This window comes from Rhinolophus sinicus, chromosome 1, assembly GCF_057876585.1.
Source record: "Rhinolophus sinicus isolate RSI-liver-muscle chromosome 1, RSI-T2T, whole genome shotgun sequence".
Lineage (NCBI taxonomy): Eukaryota > Metazoa > Chordata > Mammalia > Chiroptera > Rhinolophidae > Rhinolophus > Rhinolophus sinicus.
Genome location: NC_142501.1, coordinates 120326999 through 120350041, shown reverse-complemented (window position 1 = coordinate 120350041; position 23043 = coordinate 120326999). Strand labels below are relative to the sequence as shown.

At 33.3% G+C, this 23043-nt stretch overlaps 1 protein-coding gene across 1 annotated transcript in view; it reads right to left on the bottom strand.

Annotated features, from left to right (window-relative positions):
• MALRD1 (MAM and LDL receptor class A domain containing 1) overlaps positions 1–23043 on the bottom strand; it is a 544472-nt gene that overhangs the window by 368595 nt on the left and 152834 nt on the right. The window contains exon 21 of the mRNA XM_074324842.2: positions 21598–21760. Within this exon, the coding sequence (XP_074180943.2) occupies positions 21598–21760 (163 nt within the window). The remainder of the gene's footprint in view (positions 1–21597; positions 21761–23043) is intronic.

Below are 23043 nucleotides of genomic sequence, written 5' to 3'. Positions count from 1 at the left end.
AAAAGAAAGTAGTAAAATAATCTCTGCTTGCAGAAAACATGATCTTATATGTAGGAAACGTTAAGGATTTCAAACACGCAAACCCTCTTAGAACTAATATGTAAAAGTGGCAAAGTTGCAGAATACAAAATCAACAGGCGAAATCAATTGTGCTTTAAACTAACGATGAACAATCCAAAAAGGAAATTAAGAAAACTATTCCATTTACAATCACATCGAAATGAATAAAATACTCAGAAATAAACTCAAACAAGGAGGCAAAAGATCGTACACTGAAGACTATAAATTATTGCTGAAAGAATTTATAGAAGACAAATCAATGGAAATACATCACTTATTCATTTGTTATTGTTAAGATGTTACTACTACCTAAAACAATCTATAGAGTCAATGTAATCCTTACCAAAATCCCAATGATGTTTTTATAGAAATAAATCTATCCTAAAATTCAAGGGACTCTAAATACCCACAACAATCTTGAAAAAAGGAGAACAAATTTGGAAGACTCACATTTCTGATATAAAAACTTAAGACTAAGCTACAGCAATCAAACCAATATACCGTGTTTCCCCGAAAATAAGACCTAACCGGAAAATAAGCCCTAGCATGATTTTTCAGGATGACATCCCTTGACCATAAGCCCAAATGCATCTTTTGGAGCAAAAATTAATGTAAGACCCGGTCTTATTCTCGGGGAAACATGATAGTAGTGGCATAAAGACATAAAGACCAATGCAATAGAATAGAGAGGCCAGGAACCCTCACATATATTGTCAAATGATTTTCAACAAGAGTACCAATACTAGTCATTGGCTAAAGGATGGTCTTTTCAGTAAATGGTTTTGGGAAATCTGATCTGAAAATCCATTTGCAAAATAATGAAGTTGGACTTTTACCTTACATCATATACAAATATTAACTCAAACTAATTTGAAGATCTAAATATAAGAGTTATAAAACTTTCAGATTAAATCCTGGAGGAAAATTGTCAGGATACTAAATTTGGCAACAACATCTTGGATATGACGAACGATAAGGAAAGCAAAGGAAAAAAACAACAAAAAATAAACCTAAGCACATCAAAATTAAACTTCTGTGCATCTATGAACACTATCAGCAAACAAAGAATCTTTGAGAAAATATTTGTCAATCATACTCTGACAAGAGATCAATATCAGGAATAAAGAATTCCTACAACTCAACAACAAAATAAAAAAATCAATTCAAAGTAGGCAAAGGACATAAATAGACATGCAAATTACCCATAAGCACATAAAAAGATGGTCAAAGTCACTATCTTTAGGGAAATGCAAATCAAAACCACAATGTGGTATCACTTCACACCCATTGGAATGGCTATTATAAGACAAAACAACAACAAAAGATCCCAGAAAAGGAACATTTGTTATATATGTAAAATTTTGTTACATATATTTTACCACAATAAAATAATTCAAAAAAATTATATTAATAGGAAGCAAATTCAAGTTCTTATTATTGAAAAAGTTCTCATTTTTGAAATAAGTATTAGTTCTATTCAAATCCAATATTCAATATCTTGCAATACTTGGCTTTATTTATCTTACCATAATTATATAAAGAAAACAAAGACTTTTTATCTTAAACATCAGATACATAAATATAACCTCAAATACCCTCTAATTTGCCCAGTGTATCTTCTTTCCTATAGGTTTCATGACATGAAAAGATCAAGATCCTTTCCTCTATATTCGATAGTAAATTTAATTGTAGGAATATAAAAACTAAATGTCAAAGGAGAAATGGGAGTGAGCAGAAATATTTCACTGTCTCAAAAAAGTAATATATGCAACGGAGAGACAACTTCTTGGAGATGGCTACCTTTGAAAAGCAGTTTTGTTTATCCTGTAATCTAAAATCAGGGTAACACTGCTAGTATAGTGGGTAAAGAAATATACAAGCAATCTGTGTAAACAAATAATAGGCTTGTCAGATGTAAATGAAAAATCACAAGTGTGCAAATGAGTCAAGGTTTTCCAGTTAGATTCTTACTCCTTCTGAAAAAAATTGAGAAGGTGTGTCCTATGGTCAAAATTTAAATGATTCCTCTATTTGACTATTTCCATCTGTAAAAGCCTTTTCCAGATGCTAAAGGCTATGCTGCCTTGAGATTTTAAACATGTGTACCTTTGCACCATTTTTTAAAACCCCTCTGTACTGAACTAGAGATTAAATTAGTAATAGAGCATGAGTAAGTAACAGCTATGATGTTTGAAATTATCTACTGTGTTATACCCGGAAAACTGACCCTCGGATTTATATGTTTGTTGAGATAGCAGATGAGATGGTTCAAGTTCTTTACCTCCTCACAATCATATATACGTAAGTTGAACAGCAATATTATAATGCGTTGTATACTTTGTTAAGAATGATCATGAAGTATCATTCTTTGACCTTTACATTATTCTACAGCTTTGCTCATCAGCAATTGCCATTATCAGTTATTTATAGCATCACTGGTCTGTGAGGGAAAGGCCAATCTACATTTTGAATATATAAAAGATGTAGATCATGTTAGAAGTATTTTAAAACATAAACAAACACTACCTCAGTGTTTTCTGGCTGATAGCCTGTGTTTCTAATAATATGAGTACAGAATATCAGAACTAGAATCTATACTAAGGCAATCCTACTAATGAAATGGAAATGGTACAGGCTACAACAGTTAAGTACCCTTAAAAGGGAAATCTTTTGGATTTGAACATGAGCACTGAAAAGGTCTGGTCCAGGACAACTTAGCAGTACATTTTTCCATTTCGTAAAAAGCATATCATGTCCTTTCATTTTACACCTGGCTTTGAAATATGCTGATTCTATTGCCTGAAACGACTGGGTGTTCATATTTATATGTTTTAGACATTTAGTTGATTCAAAAATTAAAGTATTGAATTTAATAATTTAATTTAAAAATAATGCATAAAATAGATTTAAAAAACATTTAATTTTAAAACCTGCCTTTCCTAATTAACTCACTAAAAGCTTTCCCAGAATATAATTTTGAGTTCATGACCTCCTAACCAACAGTATGACTGTTTGGTTAGGAAATTTTGTATTTAATTTAAAAGAGACTGAAAAGTAATCCTTGGCAAGAAATTTAGATATCTAAGGAGAATATGAGAAAATTTAATTTTAAACCTAGTGATTTCCCCAAAGAAACTCTAGCTCAAAACATTTTTGTGTCTTTTCTTCTTCTTTTTCATAAGAAACTGCACACCTCATGTAAAATATATCCAAAGTTAATAAAATTAATATAACTGTGCATATGAGTTAAGAATATAAATATATAAGGAAGTAATCCATAAAAGCCTTAAAATAGAAGCTTAGAAAAGAGAACTAATTTTATCCTCAAATTTTTATTATCACCAACCACCTTTGGCTTTGCCTTCAACTTTTTCTTATCTTTTATGGTCTCTCCACCTTTGATCCAAATATTAAATATTCAACTTTGTTATCTTTTCATTTTCATTATTCATGATTTATTCCCTCTTTTCTCATAGTCACGAGATCAGCATTATGCTAAACGTTGACTAAAACAAAGCAGACAGCACCCTTTCTCTGGAAGTACTTGCACTGTCATGAAGGAGTTAGACAATTAATACTGATGACACTCCGTAACATGGGCTGTACTACTGGTAATACTCAGAGAAGAACTATTTGGATTAGACTGGACAGAGCGATTAGGGAAAGTTTCCCAGAAAAGTTGACTTTCTTTTTCTTTCTTTTTTTCTTCTTCTGTTAATACGTCTTAGAAGTTATTTCTAGAAAACAGCTAGGTTTTATTTATAGTTTTTAGCATCACTATCTATGAATCCTGTTTTGAAATTATCATCGATGACTGTGTTTTGAATTTATTTTTAAATTAACTATGGCCAGAAAAAGCATAATGTGTAAAGATATTGCAGTATGTTTTTTAATTTTTATTAAATTTTTGGAAGTGACATTGGTTAGTAAAATTATATAGGTTTCAAGTGTACCATTCTGTAGTACATTATCTACATATTGCAATGTGTGTTTGCCACTCAGAGTCAGTTCTCCTTCTATCACCATATATTTGACTCCCTTTATCCTCTTCTACCATCGCCAAAGGTTAGGAGACTGTTGAATGAAGGTACTGTGGCATGAAATAGAATCACATTTGGAGAATAAAGGAATTTGTTGGATGAATAGGAGAGTGGGTTGATGAAGAGGCCAAAATAAGCCTGAGTCAAACAATAAAAGATCTTAATGATGGATGTTTTAACTAACCTTATTGTGGCAATCATTTTGCAATGCATACATATACAGAATCACTGCTTTGTCCATCTGAAACTTACAAGAAGTTGTGTGTCAATTATATCTCAATAAAGTTGGGAAAAAGTATCTTAAGACCAAGTGAAGGAGATGAAGTACATCTACTTGGGATATCTACAAGGTATAAAACTAAAACATTCAAAAGTAAAATTGGTTATCTTCCATTTCCACAGAAAGTTCCTAATTGGACTTCTGCCAACCCAGATTTCCAAGTTAAAAACTAATGGTTCTCTTTAGCTCTTTGTCTGTCACTTTGCCTTTCCAATTAATCATCCAGTTGTATTGCATTTACATCATACATGTATCACTGTTGATCACTTCTATTGTACTTTTCATTTTAGCTATTGAGCGTTTCAACTCCAGAATTTCTATTCGGTTCTTTTTCATCATTCCTGTATTATTGATATTCCTTATTTGGTAAGGCATCTTTATATTACTTTCTTTTAATTCGTTAGACACAGTTCCCCTTAATTCTTTGAAGACAATTATAACAGTTGACTTAAAATCTTGTCTACTAAGTTCAACGAGTAGGCTTTCTTTTGACTGCTTGTTTTCCTGTGTGAGCCAAACTGTACGAGTATTTTCTTAAACTCCGGAGATCACATGTCTTCCCCCAAGGTTTGTTGTTGCTTCCACTTGCTGTCATTTTTGTTGGCATTTTAAAAGTAACACTATGGACTAATTTTCTATATAGTCTGTATTCATTGGTGTGTGCAACCACTGAAGACAGCTTGGTTAGCTTTGTGGTCACCTAATGATCGGATAGAGATTTCTTTAAATGCATTGAACCAAAACAGTGTCTGGCCTTGCCAAGAGGCTCTGTGTATGTTTTGGGGCATGCCTACAATGCTCTAGTAAGCAGATTAATAATTGCTTTTGCCTTCACTTCCTGCTTTTACAGGACCATCTCAGGTATTTTCTGGGCATCCACACAACCAGGTTTCTTTTTTGACTGTTTCGATCAACCTCTTTCATGCCACAATTTGTAACGGTCTCAGGTAACTTCAAATAGCTGCAGCTGATTATTTTCAACAACTTCCTTGAGAATAAGGTTGTTCACAGATCTCTGAGTCAGGTCAAATAAGGACAAACCCAGAGAACAATTTTTTTTTCCATTGATCTGCCAGTAAAATAGAGATAATTATTTTATTGAGCTTCTGGGGAGATCTAAACCCTTTCATCCCCTCCAGTGTCTACTAAACACTGGTTTTCATAGAAACAGAAATTGCAAGGCTCTTGGTTTTCAAGTCGATTGTGGATATGAATAGATTAGGATGGGGTTAGGACAAGTAGGAAAGAAACAACATTTTTGTTTGTTTGTTTTGGTTTTTAACATTCTTGAATTTTTGCAAGCCTTTATTTAATTGTCAGAGTTCTGAAAAGAAATTGGTAATTTTTGTATGTTTTTATGGAGAAACAGCTTTTCAGAGGTACTAACCATACCGTTCCGGACATGCCCACTATTCCTGCTTTTCACGCTATTTATTTTTTGTATTTTAATTAATATATTATTTATATATACTAAGGCTATAAACATTATTGTTTTATATAGCCAATAGTCACTTACAGTAATTCATATATTTATCTTTCAGCTTTTCATTCATTAATTCATTCCCTTATTTCCATCTAGGATTATTTTCCTTTGTTGGTTCTAGAATTTCCTTTATTATTCCCTTTCATGTGAGTCTGCTAGTGATCAATTCTTTTAACTTCATTTGTCTGCAAATGTCTGTATCGTGTCTTCATTTTTGAAGACTACTGAGTATAGAATTATAGGTTTACTTTGTTTTATTTTTACACATTGTGCCTAGATATAGGCAGGCATCTGAGGCCCTTCCTCTAGAAAGCATAAATGATTCCTCTGGCAGGCGAGATGTCCAGTAGCAAATCACCTTAACTCAGGTATGGAGTGAACTGATTGGAGCTGGGCTCCCACAGGAAAAGCCAAAAGCTCTGTACTTCTTGTAATCTCTCAGCCACCCATGCTCCCAAGCACCTCAGCCTCTCAGCCAAGGTATTGTGTACTTTTTCCCCATTTCTAGTCCTGCTACACTAAAAGAATATACCCTTCGAGGTGCTACAGTCATATTCTTCTCTTGCAGCTGAGTGACTGTATTACCCCTTTGGCATCAGTGATTTCCAGTGGTCCCAGGGAACGCACTCTTTGGATGATCGCAGTACTCAACACAATAGAACGCTATACCGCATCGGCTATCATTTGTCTTTCTTATCTTTCTTATCCCTTGTCTTGCAAATCATCTCCTACTCAAGAGATCTTTATTTCTGTTTTTGGTACCACCACTTCTCCTCCAGTCACCAAGGAACTGAGTCTGGGAATCAAATATTTCCCTGCCTAACACTTGCCCTGAATTATTAAGTTTTTATACAATAAAGCTAACGTTTCTCATTCCTCCATGATGGGTATAACCACCACTTTATCTTTGCTTCATGAAATTCTGTGTAGCACTTTAAAGCCAGCTCAAAAACTACTTTTCTCATAATTAGTTTGTTTTTTTTCCATTGTGCACTATCAAATCTCCCTACTCTGCGTCCAAATAACACTGTACCTTCATTATGGTCCTTATATGCTAATTTTAAAATTTTAAAATCCCTGCATCCCCTTCTGTTACTTCCTTAAAATGCTTCTTGTAACAAGTATGCAAAAATATCTCTTAAATTGCATTTTAACATGTCTTCAAAAGTAAAATTTCTTAGGGAATATAAATGATCTTATGAATATAGTTTATACATTTATGAAACTGTGTATGAACTCACTATATTCTAAAACCCTTGACTAGATATTATAGAGACAATTCAAAAAAATAGCAATGATATAGTTTTTAAAACCTACAATCTGAACCTACACTTTATTATCCCAGAAACTGCATTACTGGTGCTGTTATGCCTCAAATAAGATATCTAAATATATTTAGTTGCCTAAAGGAAACGTCATCTATATACTCGTATACTTTCTCTTTAAGTCTTATGATTGCAGAAATTTAAGAATGCTTTTTAATTATACTAAATAATAATAATGAGGAAAATGAAATTAATTATTCATAAAAATGGAAACAATTATAAGTAAATTATGAATTAGTTCAATTAAAACAAAGTTCACAGAACCAGTATATTCCTAATGAGATCATTATTATTGCTTGCACTTTCTTAATTTTTATTATTTTTTAAAATCTCACCATGTTCTCAAAATGCAATGCTATTTACAAAAATACATATGATATAGTATAACATTGTAAACTAAGATACGTGTGTGTGTATAAATAATAATAAAACCAAAAGAAAATAATAGCTGAGAAACTAAATGGGGCCACTGATGAAACCAGATCACAGACTGTATTCCATAAGTTTCACAGAATCACTAACATTATCTTAAAATTTTAATTCTAAGCTTTATATCAGCCAATACGAACAGAGAAGCATAAACAGTAATATAATTCAGAGCCTCAAGAAAACGCAAAACCAAATCAATTTTTCAGTAACATTGTATCATGTGCTCATAACAGACTGGAAACAAATTTCTCACAAATATCTTCGTAAAAAAACAAGATATAATTTAACTAACAATTTCTTCAGTCACATTTTTGTAATATATAATGAAAGACTTCCAAAGGGCTATTTTATTTAGCAAATACTGGTACATATCAATTCAATAAATCAATATATGGGAACCAATATGATAATTAATTGCATCCTTTATAAACCAATCCTAATTTATCATGGCATCATAACACTGGGTCTTTACAAATATCAATAGGAAGGTCTTTATATTGAGCATAGGTTTAGAGCCAATTCCTGTCAATACTTAAATCTTGAGGAAACAAATCAATAAAACTCCAAATAATCTTAAATTATTCCTGAAAGATTTGTTCACAAGATGATGAAGACCTCAATATTTATCTTTCATGAAAAATAATCATGCTAAAGCCTGCTGGTCTCTCACATAAAACAGTCAGCTTCTAAAAAAGTCAGCTTCTCAATTTGCCAAGTAACATTTCAGGGGAAAAAACAAACAAACAAAAACTAGAAACTCTAAGAAAGGACATAGTTACCTTTGGGGGAAAATGCTATAAAAACGAGTCCAGTCATGTGAACACATACCCAAGAAGTTGATAAAGTTACAAAACTTACGATAGTTAGAAGCCTACTCTTCAGATCCGATCCTATGAGACTCAGAGCAAGCAACCGTGCCTGACGCCTGTGTTTTTGGGTTATCTGCCTAAGACCAGGATTTCAATACCTTTTAACAGTGTCTCCAGGTGATTCCACTATGATTCCAATTTCAAGAACCAGATCTCGACTAAACAAATGGGTCCTCATAGTGTGGTTCCCAGACCAGAAGCATCGCATCACCTGGGAACTTGTTAAGAATGTAAATTCTTAGGGTCCCCCCAGACCTACTCAATCAGAAATTCTGGAGTGAGCCCAAGATTTCTGAGTTTTAACAAGCTCTCCAGGTGATTCTGAGGCATGTTTGAGAACCACTGTACTAAAACAATCCCCAGCAAAGCCAAATGAGATTACCTTGATTGGCTTGTGTCAAAAAAATCTGGGTTTGGTGCATGAAGAAAGAAGGCAGGTAGGAATGGTTTTGGGCGCTGAACATTTCTCAATCGTTTCCTTTCCCGGTTGCGATCACTAGCATTCACCTATCTTCTCTTCCTTTTTCTTCAGAATTATTTATAGAGTATCAGTTTTCTATCTCTCCATCTCTCGTGACACAAACTGCAATCCAGTCATGTCAGACCTTTCAAATGCTTAGTGTTTAAAAAAGAGATTCACAAGATGTATGTAGGATAGTGTTTCAGAGCACAGACTTCAGTATCTGTGAGATTTGGATTTAAAGCTTCCAGCCTCAAGCTTCCTAAATTGTGTGCTCACAGGCAAGCTGTTTAACATCTTTAAACCTTGCTTTGCTCACATGTAAAACAAGGTAATCATACCACCCCCAAATGTCCACTGGGAGGACTCAATGTGATTATGTATGAGAGGGCTCCACACCAACCCTTTCACATAATAAACACTCAATTGGAATTGCTTTCATTTCTAAGAGGCTTCATCATATGAAAGCCACCACTGTTCATTTATCAGTACCTGTTAGTTTTGTGTAGTCAGAGAATATGCTGGAGAACTTAAATACCAGAATTTACTTCTAAACTTATAATTTCCCCCTATTATCATTTAATAGCATTCACTTAACTATTGTTCTTTGTAATAAGCGAATTAAAGGCAGGTTTTAAGTAATAAAAAATAGATACAATTTATTTTTTATTATATTTAAAGTTTACTACTGATAAATCACCTGAAGTCTATTGAAAAAATGATTTAAAAAACAAATAATTGCATAAACACAATATCCTTCTTTAGCTAATACATTTAGAACATCTGTGAATCGGTATGCTCATTTGTGTTAGTACCTATTTTGTGCAAGACAATGTATGGGTTTTTAATAAATACATTTAATGCATTTTTATAAATACTTTTAAAATGAACACTGTGTTGTCAATCTATGGAGAGAGATATGTATCCATTTGTGAATTGAAAGATACTAGTTATTCTATGTTCTTTATTATGTTAAGCATCGACTACAATCTTCCATCCTTTGGTTACATGGCTTTTAAAACAGAACAAAAATATATGCAAACCTGTTTTTAAATAAACTATTTTTAGTCTGATCTGCCTCCCAACCTTGATAAATAGGGCAAAATTATTCTTGTTGACTAATAATATCATGAAGAACTTGAAGAAATTAGTTCTAACTACCAATCTTACTGAAAAAACAAAACAACCCAGGATATTAAGGAACTATACTTTGAATTTCATTATGACTGCAGTTTTAAAGGATAGGCTTTGTAAGATCAAGGTAAATAGTACTTAGGAGAAAAGGTCTGTGCTAGATAGGTTATTAATGAAAACTACCTCCGTTCCTACTTTCTGGATTAATTTGAATATCAAATAAATTCTCAGTAATAATTGATATTCTTAATGTCAGAGACATTTGGATAGCTGCATTAAAGTCATATCATCCTGAAAATACCTTCTTAAAATGAAAAATATAAGCATCTCATCTAAGCAAAAACCTTCAAGTCATAAAGAAAACGTACTGTCGTCCCATACTCATATTTCTATGCCTACTGAATAGCTAGACAACAAATGTAGGGAACAACAGAGCCCTCTTTTCTGCTCTATTAAAGCTCACTGCGTACTTTGTATACTGAACCTCAAGTAGAACTTCTTAATTTCTGTTCAATTTATTTTGTTCAAAATCCACTGAAAAATTTAAGTGCAATTTAGTTAATTTCTTTTAAATGTGGATAGAAGTGGATTAAAAAAACCATTTTTATGATAATTGCTGATGATTGGAAATATTAAACTAAATTAATAATGTTTAAAATGAAGATTAAAATGCCAAATTGAAATAGAACTAAACCAAGCAGGTGCAGGTGAAGAAATGTTTCCATTAGAATAAAATTAAGTTTGAATGCAGATTATAGTAAGAGATGCATTTCACTAACCAGGAAGACACTTTATAAATTAAACTCAACGAAAGCATTTTCAAAGCACTTTTCTTTGTGTTGGGATTTAGAAAAGACACGGGGAAAAAATTATTAAGGCCAGTGGATTCTATAAGATTTATAATCTTGTAGGAGAAAGAAAATAAACCCAGATGGATATATACAGAAAACTCCATTGATTGAATTAATGCTAAATATCCAGAAAGTGAGGGAGCAATTAAGGGTATTACTGAAACAAATTATAACCCTAAAGTCGGAAGAAAGTCTTCTTTCCACCTCAACCACCCCTAACCTCCACTTGCAGATATAACTTACTTGACAAACATTCTAAAGCAGACATGATACCATTTCCTTCCTAGCATCTTGATCACAGCCAAATACATTCTCCACTAACCTCCCCAGTAACTTCTAGTCAAGGTTCTCATCCGATTTAATTCTGATATAAACACTCAGTGTCCTTAAACTTTAATATAATGACATTGCTTTGGGGGGGGGGGTTCTGTAATGTTGTTTTCTAGACATATTTTGCCCATAATATTTTATTAACTAACTCCCACTGCCATCAAATATATGACGCCAACCTCAGATACAAAAGTTATTTTTACTTCTTTCCCTAGAGTGACAACTTGTTTTCATCTTTTCTAAACGGCACCCTTTATTTTTGTGAAGTTCTCTATTCTCTTTTAGAGACCCATCCTCTTCCCTTTATGCTTGGTAGTGAGTCATAGTGCATTGGGGTGAACGTATATTACAAAGAGAGCAGAAAATTCTTCCTTAGTACTCTCCAGAGGCAACCATTCATCATAAAAGGTTAGAATAATGGCATTGCCTCTGCCCCCATGGGGCTTACAGTCCAGGGAAGACATATAAGGTTTTTACTTTCCAGGGATACATACCGTCAATAAGACCCTCTCAATTGTTTCACCTAATTTTCTTACTTCCAGCTTTCTTTCTTTGTCAATCCTGTCTACACATACGAGTAGATACCAGAATTCAGTTCAATGCATTTCTATTTTCTGACTTAATTGCATAAAAACCTTGAAATGACTCCTGTGTGCCCCAACAGACACCCCCCACTGCCAATATTAAACTCATTAGCATATTATTTCAAGCTTCCTGAAATTTGAACCAACATATCCTTCCAATCTTAATCACAATGTATGAACTAGCATTTAACATTGCATTATGAGACGTATTTTGATCACTGTTTTGCATGCATTTTCTTATTTGAGAATGATGATACTCATATTAGATATATACTCTGATGCACATTTTTTTTTTCAGATGAAGAAACTAAAATGCAGCGAGTTTATGCCATAAACTAAGTCCACACAACTAATGAATGCTAGATCTGGGGTTAAACCTAGTGTTATTTGATTTCAGAACTTGTTCACTGTAGTGAACTGTAGGCTAAATAAGGGCCCCCAAGGTATCAGGTCCTAATCCCTAAAACCTATCAAATCTGTTACCTTCTATGGCAAAGCCTATACATGCAGATGTCATAAAATTGACAATCTGAGATGGAGTGATTATTTGGAATGATCTGGAAGGACCCTAAATGCAATCATGCATGTCTTTATAAGAACAAAACAGAGGGCGATTTGACACAGACAGAAGAGGAAGAGGTCATGTGACCATGGAAGCACAGTACAGTGATTTGGCCACAAACCAAGGAACGCCAGCAACCACTAGTAACTGGAAGAGACAAGGAACATGTTGTCCCCCTGAACCTCCAGAGGGACAGTAGCCCTGACAATACCTTCACTTTGACCCTTTGATACTGACTTCAGACTTTCGGTCTCCAGAACTGGGAGAAAATTAATGGCTGTGATTTAAAGTCACCAACTTTGTGATAATTTGCTACAGTAACCATAGGAAACCAATACAGGCACCAAAACTCTGTTCTACACTGCAGCCTTTAGGCAAACCCTGTAGTTCCCAAATCAGAATCAAGTTGAGCGAGAAACTAGAGAATGATGGCTAAAGGACTCGGTTCAATGTTTCATTACTTCCAAATCTGAAGCGGCCTGGTTAGAAAAATCAAATAACCCCAACCTCAAAGCAATTGGGTGCCGAGAGGCTGGGGATACTCTTCAAAAACAAGGCACCAAATTAAAACTGGAAAAGCATCAAAGGAGTAATACTAAATACTTGTGTTGGCTTGCTTTTGTTTTCACATACCAGAAGTTGGTTCTTGAACATGGCAGGGCTAATCCTGCAAGATGAAGACCATTGGTTGTGCCTGAAGGGACAGATGCCCATGTAACAGCAAGCTAGTAAGGCAGGTTGGATGAACGCAGTCCCATGGATTCACACTGGAAGAATCAGTATTGTTAAAATGGCCATACTACCCAAGGCAATCTACAGATTCAATACAATTCCTTTCAAAAGCCCGATGACATTATTAACAGAAACAGAAAAAACAATCCTACAATTCTATGTGAACACAAAAGACCCCCAATAGCCAAAGCAATCTGGAGAAAGAACAAAGCTAAAGGCATCATACTTTCTGATGTCAAACCATATTAGAATGCTATAGTGATCAAAATAGGATAGCACTGGCCTAAAACCAGACACACAGATCAATGGAACAAAATCAAGAGCCCTGAAATAAACCCATGTAGATACGTTTGACTAATATTTGACAATGGGGGAAAGGATACTCAATGGGGGAAGGATAGTCTCTTCAGTACATGGTGGTGGGAAATCCACATGAGTATCCACATGCAAAAGAATGAAGTCAGATCCCTATCTCATACCATTCACAAAAAATAACTCAAAATGCTACCGTCATTATGATGAGTGTAAGGCTCCTCAAAAAAATTGAAAATAGAATTTTCATATGATCCAGCAATCCCTTTTCTGGATATATATACCCTAAGGAAATTAAATCACCACTATGCTGTACACCTGAAACTAATCTAGTATTGAATATCAACTGCAATAGAAAAAAATTAAAATGAAAAAAAAGTCACCATCTAAAAAAGTTAACTGTGCCCCCATCCATGTTCACTGCAGCATTATTCACAATAGCCAAGACATGTAAGAACCTATATCTCCACAGATAAATAAATGGACAAAGAAAATGTGATCACATTATATATGTATTATCACATATATATGAATATAATTCAGCCACAAGAAAGAAACCTCTGCCATTTGCAACAATGTAGAGGGCATTATTCTAAGTGAAATAAGTCAGACAGAGAATGACAAGTACTGTATGCTCTCATTTACAAGTACATGTGGAATCTATAAAAGCTGAACTCATAGAGACAGATACCAGAATGGTGGTTGGCAGGGGCTGGGGGTGGGGGAATGAAGGAAATGGTTGTAAGATGAGTAATTTCTGAGGATATGATATACAGCCTGGTGACTATAGGTAACAATAATGTATACTTGAAAGTTGCTAATAGAGTGGATCTTAAATGTTCTCACCACACACACACACACACACACACACACACACACACACACACGAGGTAACTGTGTGAGGTGATGGATATGTTAATTAGCTTATTGTAGTAATCATTTTACAATAGATGCATATACCAAATCATCAGGTTGCACACCTTAAACTTATACAATGTTCTATGTCATTTGTATCTCAATTAACATGGGGAAAAATATCATTTAGAGAAAAAAAATAATAACACAAAAACTATAAAGGATATAGTTGGCAGACATATCTATGTACAACCTAAGAATTCTGAGATGTGAAAATATGATAAACAATAACAAAAGTCTAATAAAAACAGGAAAAATCTTTGCAACATTCAAAACAGATTAAAAAAATTCCCTCAATGCTTTAAAAGATTTTATAGATCAATAAGAAAAAAAAAATACTACAAACTAAAGACCAAGCAAAGAGCACAAATAGGAACCACCCCCCCACACACAGACACACACACACACACACACACACACACACACACACACACACAGAAATACACTTGGACAAGGCACAAAGAAAAAAACAAGTAACCCTCCTTAGTATTAAAAAAAAATGAAAAATATAAAATTACCTGATACTTACCTAGTCAAATTAGAAAATATGAAAAAGTAATTAAATAGTGTTTGGCAAGCATATAAAAACTAGACAGTGTCATGTACTGCTTGCAAAATGGTATATTTTTGGAGAGTAACTTAAAATTATAAATCAAATATTTGAAAGTATGAATAATATAAAAATTCTACTGTGTATTTTTTTAACTCTCAGGATATAATCTGTAATGTGTACAAAGTTGTATATTGTTCAGTAAAGACGGATTAAACTTGTGTATAATCAAAAGCAACTTATAAATCAGTCAGGAATTAAAGAATTATGGTGCATCCATTTAATGGAATACTACTGGCCCATTAAAAAGTATTGGTAACTAGTTGCTTACAGATCGCATATAAAATTAAAAGTGGATTAGAATACAACATGTTTGATATGAACCTATTTTTATTAAATATATCTATTAATGCACAATGCTTTAATCATGGTGGTAGGATTATGGTTGATATTGTTTATCTTTCTTATCTATATTTAAATCTTTTTCTACAATAAAAATTAATGTCTTCTTCTGTGATAAAACAAAAGGATTCTTGTAGAAGTAAGAAAGAAATTCTTAAGGAATCGGTATACGGTTATTACCCACAGTATTATTTTAGCTCATTTGTATTATCCAAAAAAATCCAAAGACAGAATCCCTTCAGGTATTATTAAAGACAGATAGACAACTAAGATCGACCTGTACACTTGATAAATTTTTATCTGACCTCCACAGTGGACCTTTCATCAAGTAACACTTATTACTGAGCAGTACATATCTATTCATGTATATGCTGGTTCCATGTCTGATTAAACTTTCTATTCTTGGGGTGGCCGGTTGGCTCAGTTGGTTAGAGCGTGATGCTCCTAACACCAGGGTTGCGGGGTCAATCCCCACATGGGCCAGTGTGAGCTGTGCCCTCTACAACTAGATTGAAACAACTACTTGACTTGGAGCTGATGGGTCCTGGAAAACCACACTTAAAATAAATAAAAAAGTTTAAAAAAAGACCTTTCTATTCTCAAAAGTAGGTGCTCAAGAAATACACCCTTATCAAACAAATCGTGTGCCTAGCCAAGGTGACCACTTCATCTTCCAGGCCAGAAATATCTTTGATTTGCATAATTGATGTATCTGCATAAATCACTATGTCAGAAGATCATACTGATGGTGTAAAATGATTCATTTGTGATATAGTATGTTCATATTTTGAAGTCCTTGTCTTAATATAAGAATTAAATATAGTTTATATTTGCTAGTTAAAGAAATATATTTCCTCACCCAGATTTTATATGATAATTCTGTACAGGAGTTGGGATACAAATATATTTATTTCATTTTAATGTGGTTATAGGGAAAGCATATTTAAAATTTATATAATGAAAATACTTTTTTTAATACAATTTTAACCATGATATAAAAGTTATTATTTTAAAATCATACACCATGTTATGAATATATTTTTAAAACTTTATCCTGTATAGCAAATATACTACCTAAGTAATATGCATGGATTTCTCTTAAATTCCATGATTTCAAGCCACTGTAGTTAATTTTTAAAATTATTTATCAAGCAAAAAGTCACTGGACTAAGATGAAAATTAAAATGATTTAATTAAGTAAAATAAATTATTGATACATATGAAAATATAAAGAATGCTTAACTCAAGATCAATCTGAAATAAAAGCAATTTTTCTTGTGTTTTCAAAGTAAAATTATGCTTTATATCCAGTTCTGTGGCAACTCTGCCAGAAATGCCACTTCCCAAAGGTACTAAAACAGTTAAGAGAAAATTACTACATTTAATCTAGATTTTGACTGTTTGTACTTTTATTTTTATTTCAGCAAAATTGTTTCTAAGAGCTGGTATTTAACCATTATTAAAGATTTATTAAACTTGATCTTTTAGAAATTATGTTGGGGTAGTGATAAGGCATCTAAATTAGCCTATAAAATTTTAACTTATCTTCTTACCAGAGAAGGCTCTCAGAAAGCAATAATTTTGGTATTTAATGTCTAACAGGCTAAAGCTTTGAAAATTATTACAGTTGCAGAGCAGAAAACATTAAAATATTTTCAGTTTTACTGAAGCTTTCATCAACACTTATATCCAGCACTTAGATACATTATGGTATGCACAGATATGTCACAGGGAAAATTTGCATTATTTATGTGGCTTTTAGTTTATGATGTCAAGCTTGCACAAATGCATACTATAGACGGGAACGTAGTGCATTTGCAACAGTGGGGACTACAACTCATTTCCAACTGAAAGACAATGGTTAGTGTTATTTATAAAAAGAAAAATTTAAGAAAAAGTAGTTCCATTTAACAAATAAGCAAAATATTTAAGAAATTATGTTCCATCTAATCAGCATTTTGAATGAGATGTTCATACGCAACTAGTTTTTCAACAGTCTGTAATCAAACCCTAAATTCTACAATATTTTAATATCTGTCTTTTCCAGATAATCATGAGATTGGTACATTTTGTTTTGTTCCAACAGGAAGACAAGGGTCATTTTGATTAGAATCAGAGAAAAGAACACATAGGCAAAAAGGTTTGAGAAAAGATATTGGGTATTGTACAATGAATGAGGCAATGTAGAGGGTGCCTTGAAATTATACGTTTTAGATTGACTCAGGGTAGAATTTTCTCCCAAATTATTTCTCAATTATAATAGTTACTTTACAACATACGGATTTTATTTTAATGTAAAATGCAATTACCTTAAAACAATTTTTTGTTTGTCCTGAAATATGTTGTACTAATTTTTTTTTTTTAATCAGTCACTAAATTTTGAGAAAAATTAGTCTACTCTCATCAAAATTGGAATTAGGGGGTAAGAAGCCACGCTCTGCCTTTAATTATATCTTCCTCACTTTCTGCCGTGAAGAACCCCAAATGAGGTTCTAGCACCATCCAGAAATTATACTAAAAATACAGATTCCTAGTTCTATTCCATGAGGTTCTGATCCAAGTGTTTCAGAATGTGCATTTAAATCTATAGTGTATATATATGTTTTCAATGGCCCTCGAGCTACATCTTGAGGAAAACCTAAAGATTCTATGCACATGATTATAATCCATGAACCTAACATAAGCACACATATTCCACTATCCCATCATTTAATAAAATGTGGAGAATGTTCTAGACTGCTATCTGTCTAGATATACCAAAATTAACTCAAAATGGATCAAAGACCTAAATATAAGACCTGAAACAATAAATTGTATAGAAGAAAACATAGGTACTAAACTTATGGATCTTGGTCTTAGAATGGATTTTATGAATTTGATCTCAAAGGCAAGGGAAGTAAAAGCAAAAATAAATGAATGGGACAATAACAAAATAAAGAGCTTCTGCATAGCAAAAGAAACCCTCAACAAAACAAAGAGGCAACCAATCAAATAAAAGAAGATATTTGTAAACAACACCTCTAATAAGGGGCTAATATCCATAACATATAAAGAATTCATACAACTCAACAACAGAAAAACAAAAAATCCAATTAAAAAATGGACAGAGGACCTGAACAGACACTTCTTCCAAGAAGACATACAAACTGCCAACAACAAAAAAAAGCTCAACTTCACTAGCTATTAAGAAATGCAAATCAAAACTACAATGAAATACCACCTCACACCTGCTAGAATGGCTACTATAAACATGACAAGTAATAACAAGTGTTGGAGAGGCTGTGGAGAAAAAGGAACCCTTGTATACTGCTGGTGGGAATGTAAATTGGTACAGCCACTATGGAAAACAGTATGGAATTTCCTCAAAAAAATTAAGAATAGAATTACCACATAATCCAACAATCGCTCTTCTGAGTATGTACCCCAAAAATATGAAAACATTTATCCGTAATGACATATGTACTCCTATATTCACTGCAGCATTGTTCACTGTGTCCAAGACATGGAAACAACCAAAGTGTCCTTTGATAGATGATTAGGTAAAGAAGATGTGGTACTTATATAAATAAAATATAACTCGGCCAGCACAAATGATGAAATACTGCCATTTGCAACAACATGAATAGATCATGAGATTATCGTTCTATACAAAATAAGCCAGACAGAAAAAGTCAGAACCATATGATTTCACTCATATGTCAGATACAAAAACTGAAAGCAACAAACGAATAGGACAAACAAACAAAAACTCATAGACACTAACAACAGTTTAGTGGTTACCAGAGGGTAAGGGAAGAGGAGGGTGATAGAAGAGGGTCAATGGGATCAAATATATGGTGACTGAAGGGGAACTGACTCTGGGTGGTGAGCACACAATTTGATATATAGATGATGTATAATAGAAAGGTACTCCTGAAACCTATGTAATTTTGTTAAAGGAGAACTGGAATCATGGTATGTGGTGAGAAAGAAAGAATTGGCACAGAGCGTTTTGATTTTCAAAACTGGTCTTGAAAACTGTCCAGGTACAATGGTCTTAAAAACCTGGCTTTAAATTTCTAGAGCCAGACAGCTGAGAGAGAAGAGCATTTTCAAAATTACACAAGTTCCCATTTAAATATAAAAATAAAAATTTGGAAAACTGAACTTGGTTTTACTATAAGCCATAAAGTAAGGGATATGATACATAAGAAGTATCTCTTAGCACAAAGTAAAAAATGTCAAACCTGCCTTGGCTGAAGAAGAAGCTGAGAGAGAAGGGGGGAAAGGAAGGCTAGAGATGTGAGCTGAGGGACTGCTCCCTTCTCAGTGATCTGTTGTCATACAGAGCCCATCTGTTAATCATTTTCTGACTATTAAGTATGCCTATTAAAATATATTTAATTATGTGCTTGGGAGCCTATCATTATAAAGCAAAAATATATAGATCCTAATCAACTAATTCATTCACTAAATAATTATGGAGACCTATTAATACCAGTCACTTAGAAATAAAGCAAATACAGTGAGAAGTCACAGTTCCTGTGATTACTCTGGGAATCGGCACTGTGTTGGAGGTAGGCTGGGGGGAGAGAGACAAACATGAAAAGCCAATGATATTATTGTGCTTATAAGAAGTAACCATGTACCTTTACCTATTAGAAGTGAGATTCTAGTCTGCCTTTTGCTTTATGGAAATACAGATTATTATTGAAGGGTGATTTATTTGCATGAGCCAGAGAAACTTGCTGAAATCACCCTTTGTTTTTTGGGAGTCAGAAGCAGCTCAAGGAAATTTTGTATAAGAAAATTTCAAAAATTACTAGCCAACTACTAGGTTATCAAAATATTAATATATGCTATTCTATATACTTTGGGTAACTGGGATGCTAATGTTGAAAACAAATGATGGTAAAACTGGAACCATTTTAATAGAACAAAAGGGAGCTCAGAAAACCAAGGTGAAAAAGTCAGCCCAGGAAAAGAAAACCACTGTATACTGAGGGTATTACAGCTGGCTCTCCTTGAGTACAAGGCAGTCATTTACTGAGCAGTAGATATACCACTGGTTTTCTTTGAAGTAGTGGCCATAGAAGCTGGGGGTCCTGAAGCTTTAACAGTGGAGAAGTATGAAAGCATCAAGGTTTTGAATAGATTCTGTGTAATATAAATGGGGATTCCTTTGTCATCTTCAGTAGCATTTCCTTGAAATCTTTAAAGGAAAGAACGAAGGCTGGGATCTTGTAGAACAGTGATAACTCACTATACTGGGGGTGCCAAAAAATGCATACACATTTTAAAAGATGTTAAGACTTTGGTCAACGTTGCTCAAGCAGCCGTTTGCCATAATCAGAATTGTCTGGACACTAATGGTAACCACTTTGAGCACCTCTTGTAATTGCAGAAGTCAAACGTGACTTCTATTCATCTTTTGCTATTGGTATATATTGACTATTACAATTTTAACATAGTTTTTTTTTTTTTCCTTTGTTAAAATGCATATATATTTTTTGGCACCCTCTGTATTTGTGGACTACAAAACAGGGGAAAGGTATGACCTTAAAAGAAAAGACCCATTGTAATATATTATATAAGAATTAAGGTATTTGAAAAAGGAGGAAAAGGTGAAGAGGAATAAGGGATCCAAATATCTAGGTATAAAACACAGCAGTCATGGAGATGTAATGTACAGTATAGGAAATATAGTCAATAATATTGTGGTAGCGTGACACAGTGTCAGATGGTTGCGGGACTTATTATCATGGTGATGAGTTCTTCAGGTATATAAATGTTGAATAACTATAGTGTATATCTGAAACTAATATAATATAATATTGCATGTTAGCTATATTTTAATAAATATATTTTAAAATAAGACAGAAAAGACCCAAATAAATGATAATGAAGAGCAAAGATTAGAAGAACAGAGAAAGTGGCAAGGGTACGAAGGAGGAGCTGGAAAAGAAGGAGAAGGAGAGAAGGGATTTGGTGGGGAGGAGTGAATAGATCATTTTAAATATATTAACAGTGCTTCCAATGAGTAGTGATATTATAAATTATTTTCCTTTACTTACTCAGGCTTTTCTCTAGTTTCTAAGACTTTCACAAGAGCATTCACTCTTTTTCTGGTTATTTTTTTTTTTTTCAAATTTATATGAAAAAATGCACTCAGCCCTCACATTCTGTGAGTGAAATTTTCATCTTTACAATAGCGCTGGCCTAAGGTAAGGTGATGGGGCATAAATTTGGGAACTGCTTAATAGTTCCAAAGAGACACGTTCAAAATACGTGGTCACTTACTTTGTATGATCCACCGATGGCCTGTGGTTTTCTTCACCATGGTGAATACTGGTTCCATCACCGAGACCCCACCTGAATGTGTTTGAATCTTGAATTAAAGTTTCTGGGATTGGCTGGTACCATTCACACAGATTTCCTTTTTCAAAGCTGCAAACTTCCATAGCTGGATTAGGATGGAATAAAGATCAGCTAATCAAAACAAACATGTCAATAAATGGTGATTTCTACTTGCATCAGTACTTTCTTACTCTTGAGTTTTCTTTTGTTATAATCTAATTTTTAAGCATAATTTTCAAAATTAGGCAATGCTTTGTGTAATTAGTAGAAGAGTTTTAAAGAAATCTAAGAGTAATATATTCAAATACCTATGGTATCTGAAATATGGGGATAAAGAATCTGCTTTCATAAGAAGGTGAGATTTTAATTAGCTCCTAAAGCTGCCACTTAAGTGTTGCCAGTCTTCTCTGACATAACCTTTACATTGCTTGCATGACCTCCAAATTCGGATAAGTCTATTCTTTCTCAACAATAATTTCACAAAGCTAAACTTTAGCTTAGATTCTGAAAGGATTATTCCAAATTCCAAACTACTTAAGTGCAAAACAGTAAAATTTACAATAACTTTTATACTGGATCTCTCTCCTTGAAAATTTTCAATATTCTTATAATGACTATATTCTAATAGCACACAAATTACAAGTCCAGTATTTTTTAAATACATAGGTTGTATGTGAAAATGTTTATCTATTTTTCTATCTTTCTGTCTCTGAATGTGTCCATGTGCCTGTCTGTCTTAAATCATCCACTAATTGAATTAAAGATTAAATTCAATGAGTTCTTATGTATACCATAAACAGCCTGGTGTGCACTCCAGCTTTTAAATGACATCATAAATAGTGACAGCATACTGCTACACCACTTAGAAACTTGGGCTCGATACTTAATGTAAATCTTCAGATGGAAACATTCCATGAAAAAAAGGTGATGTTTAATCATAACATTCAGGTGTATTACTTAATCCCTGACATTCATATTGACCATATAATTATATTTATCTTGTTCAGAGATTTAGGATTCAATAAAACCCTGTTCTTCACATCATTAAAAAAGATATGAATTGTAGATTTTTCAAAAGCAATTAGGGGGCATAAAGTTTAGGTCAAGCAAGAGGAATAAGCGCCAGGTAACTGATATGCAATATTGCTATACAACAAGATCACATTGCACACTTAAAAAAGTGTGAAGAGAGTAGATTCCATTATATTCCTACCCCCAATTTGAAAAATAGAAAATGTAAGACTGTAGGTGACAAACTTTATCATAATATTTCATCTTACAAAGTGGACAGATCACACAATTTGCAGAAATAAAATGGTAATAATTCAATTCATGTTTATTCAAAATAAATAAATAGCCCTGTGATTTAAAAATAACTTATTACTGTGT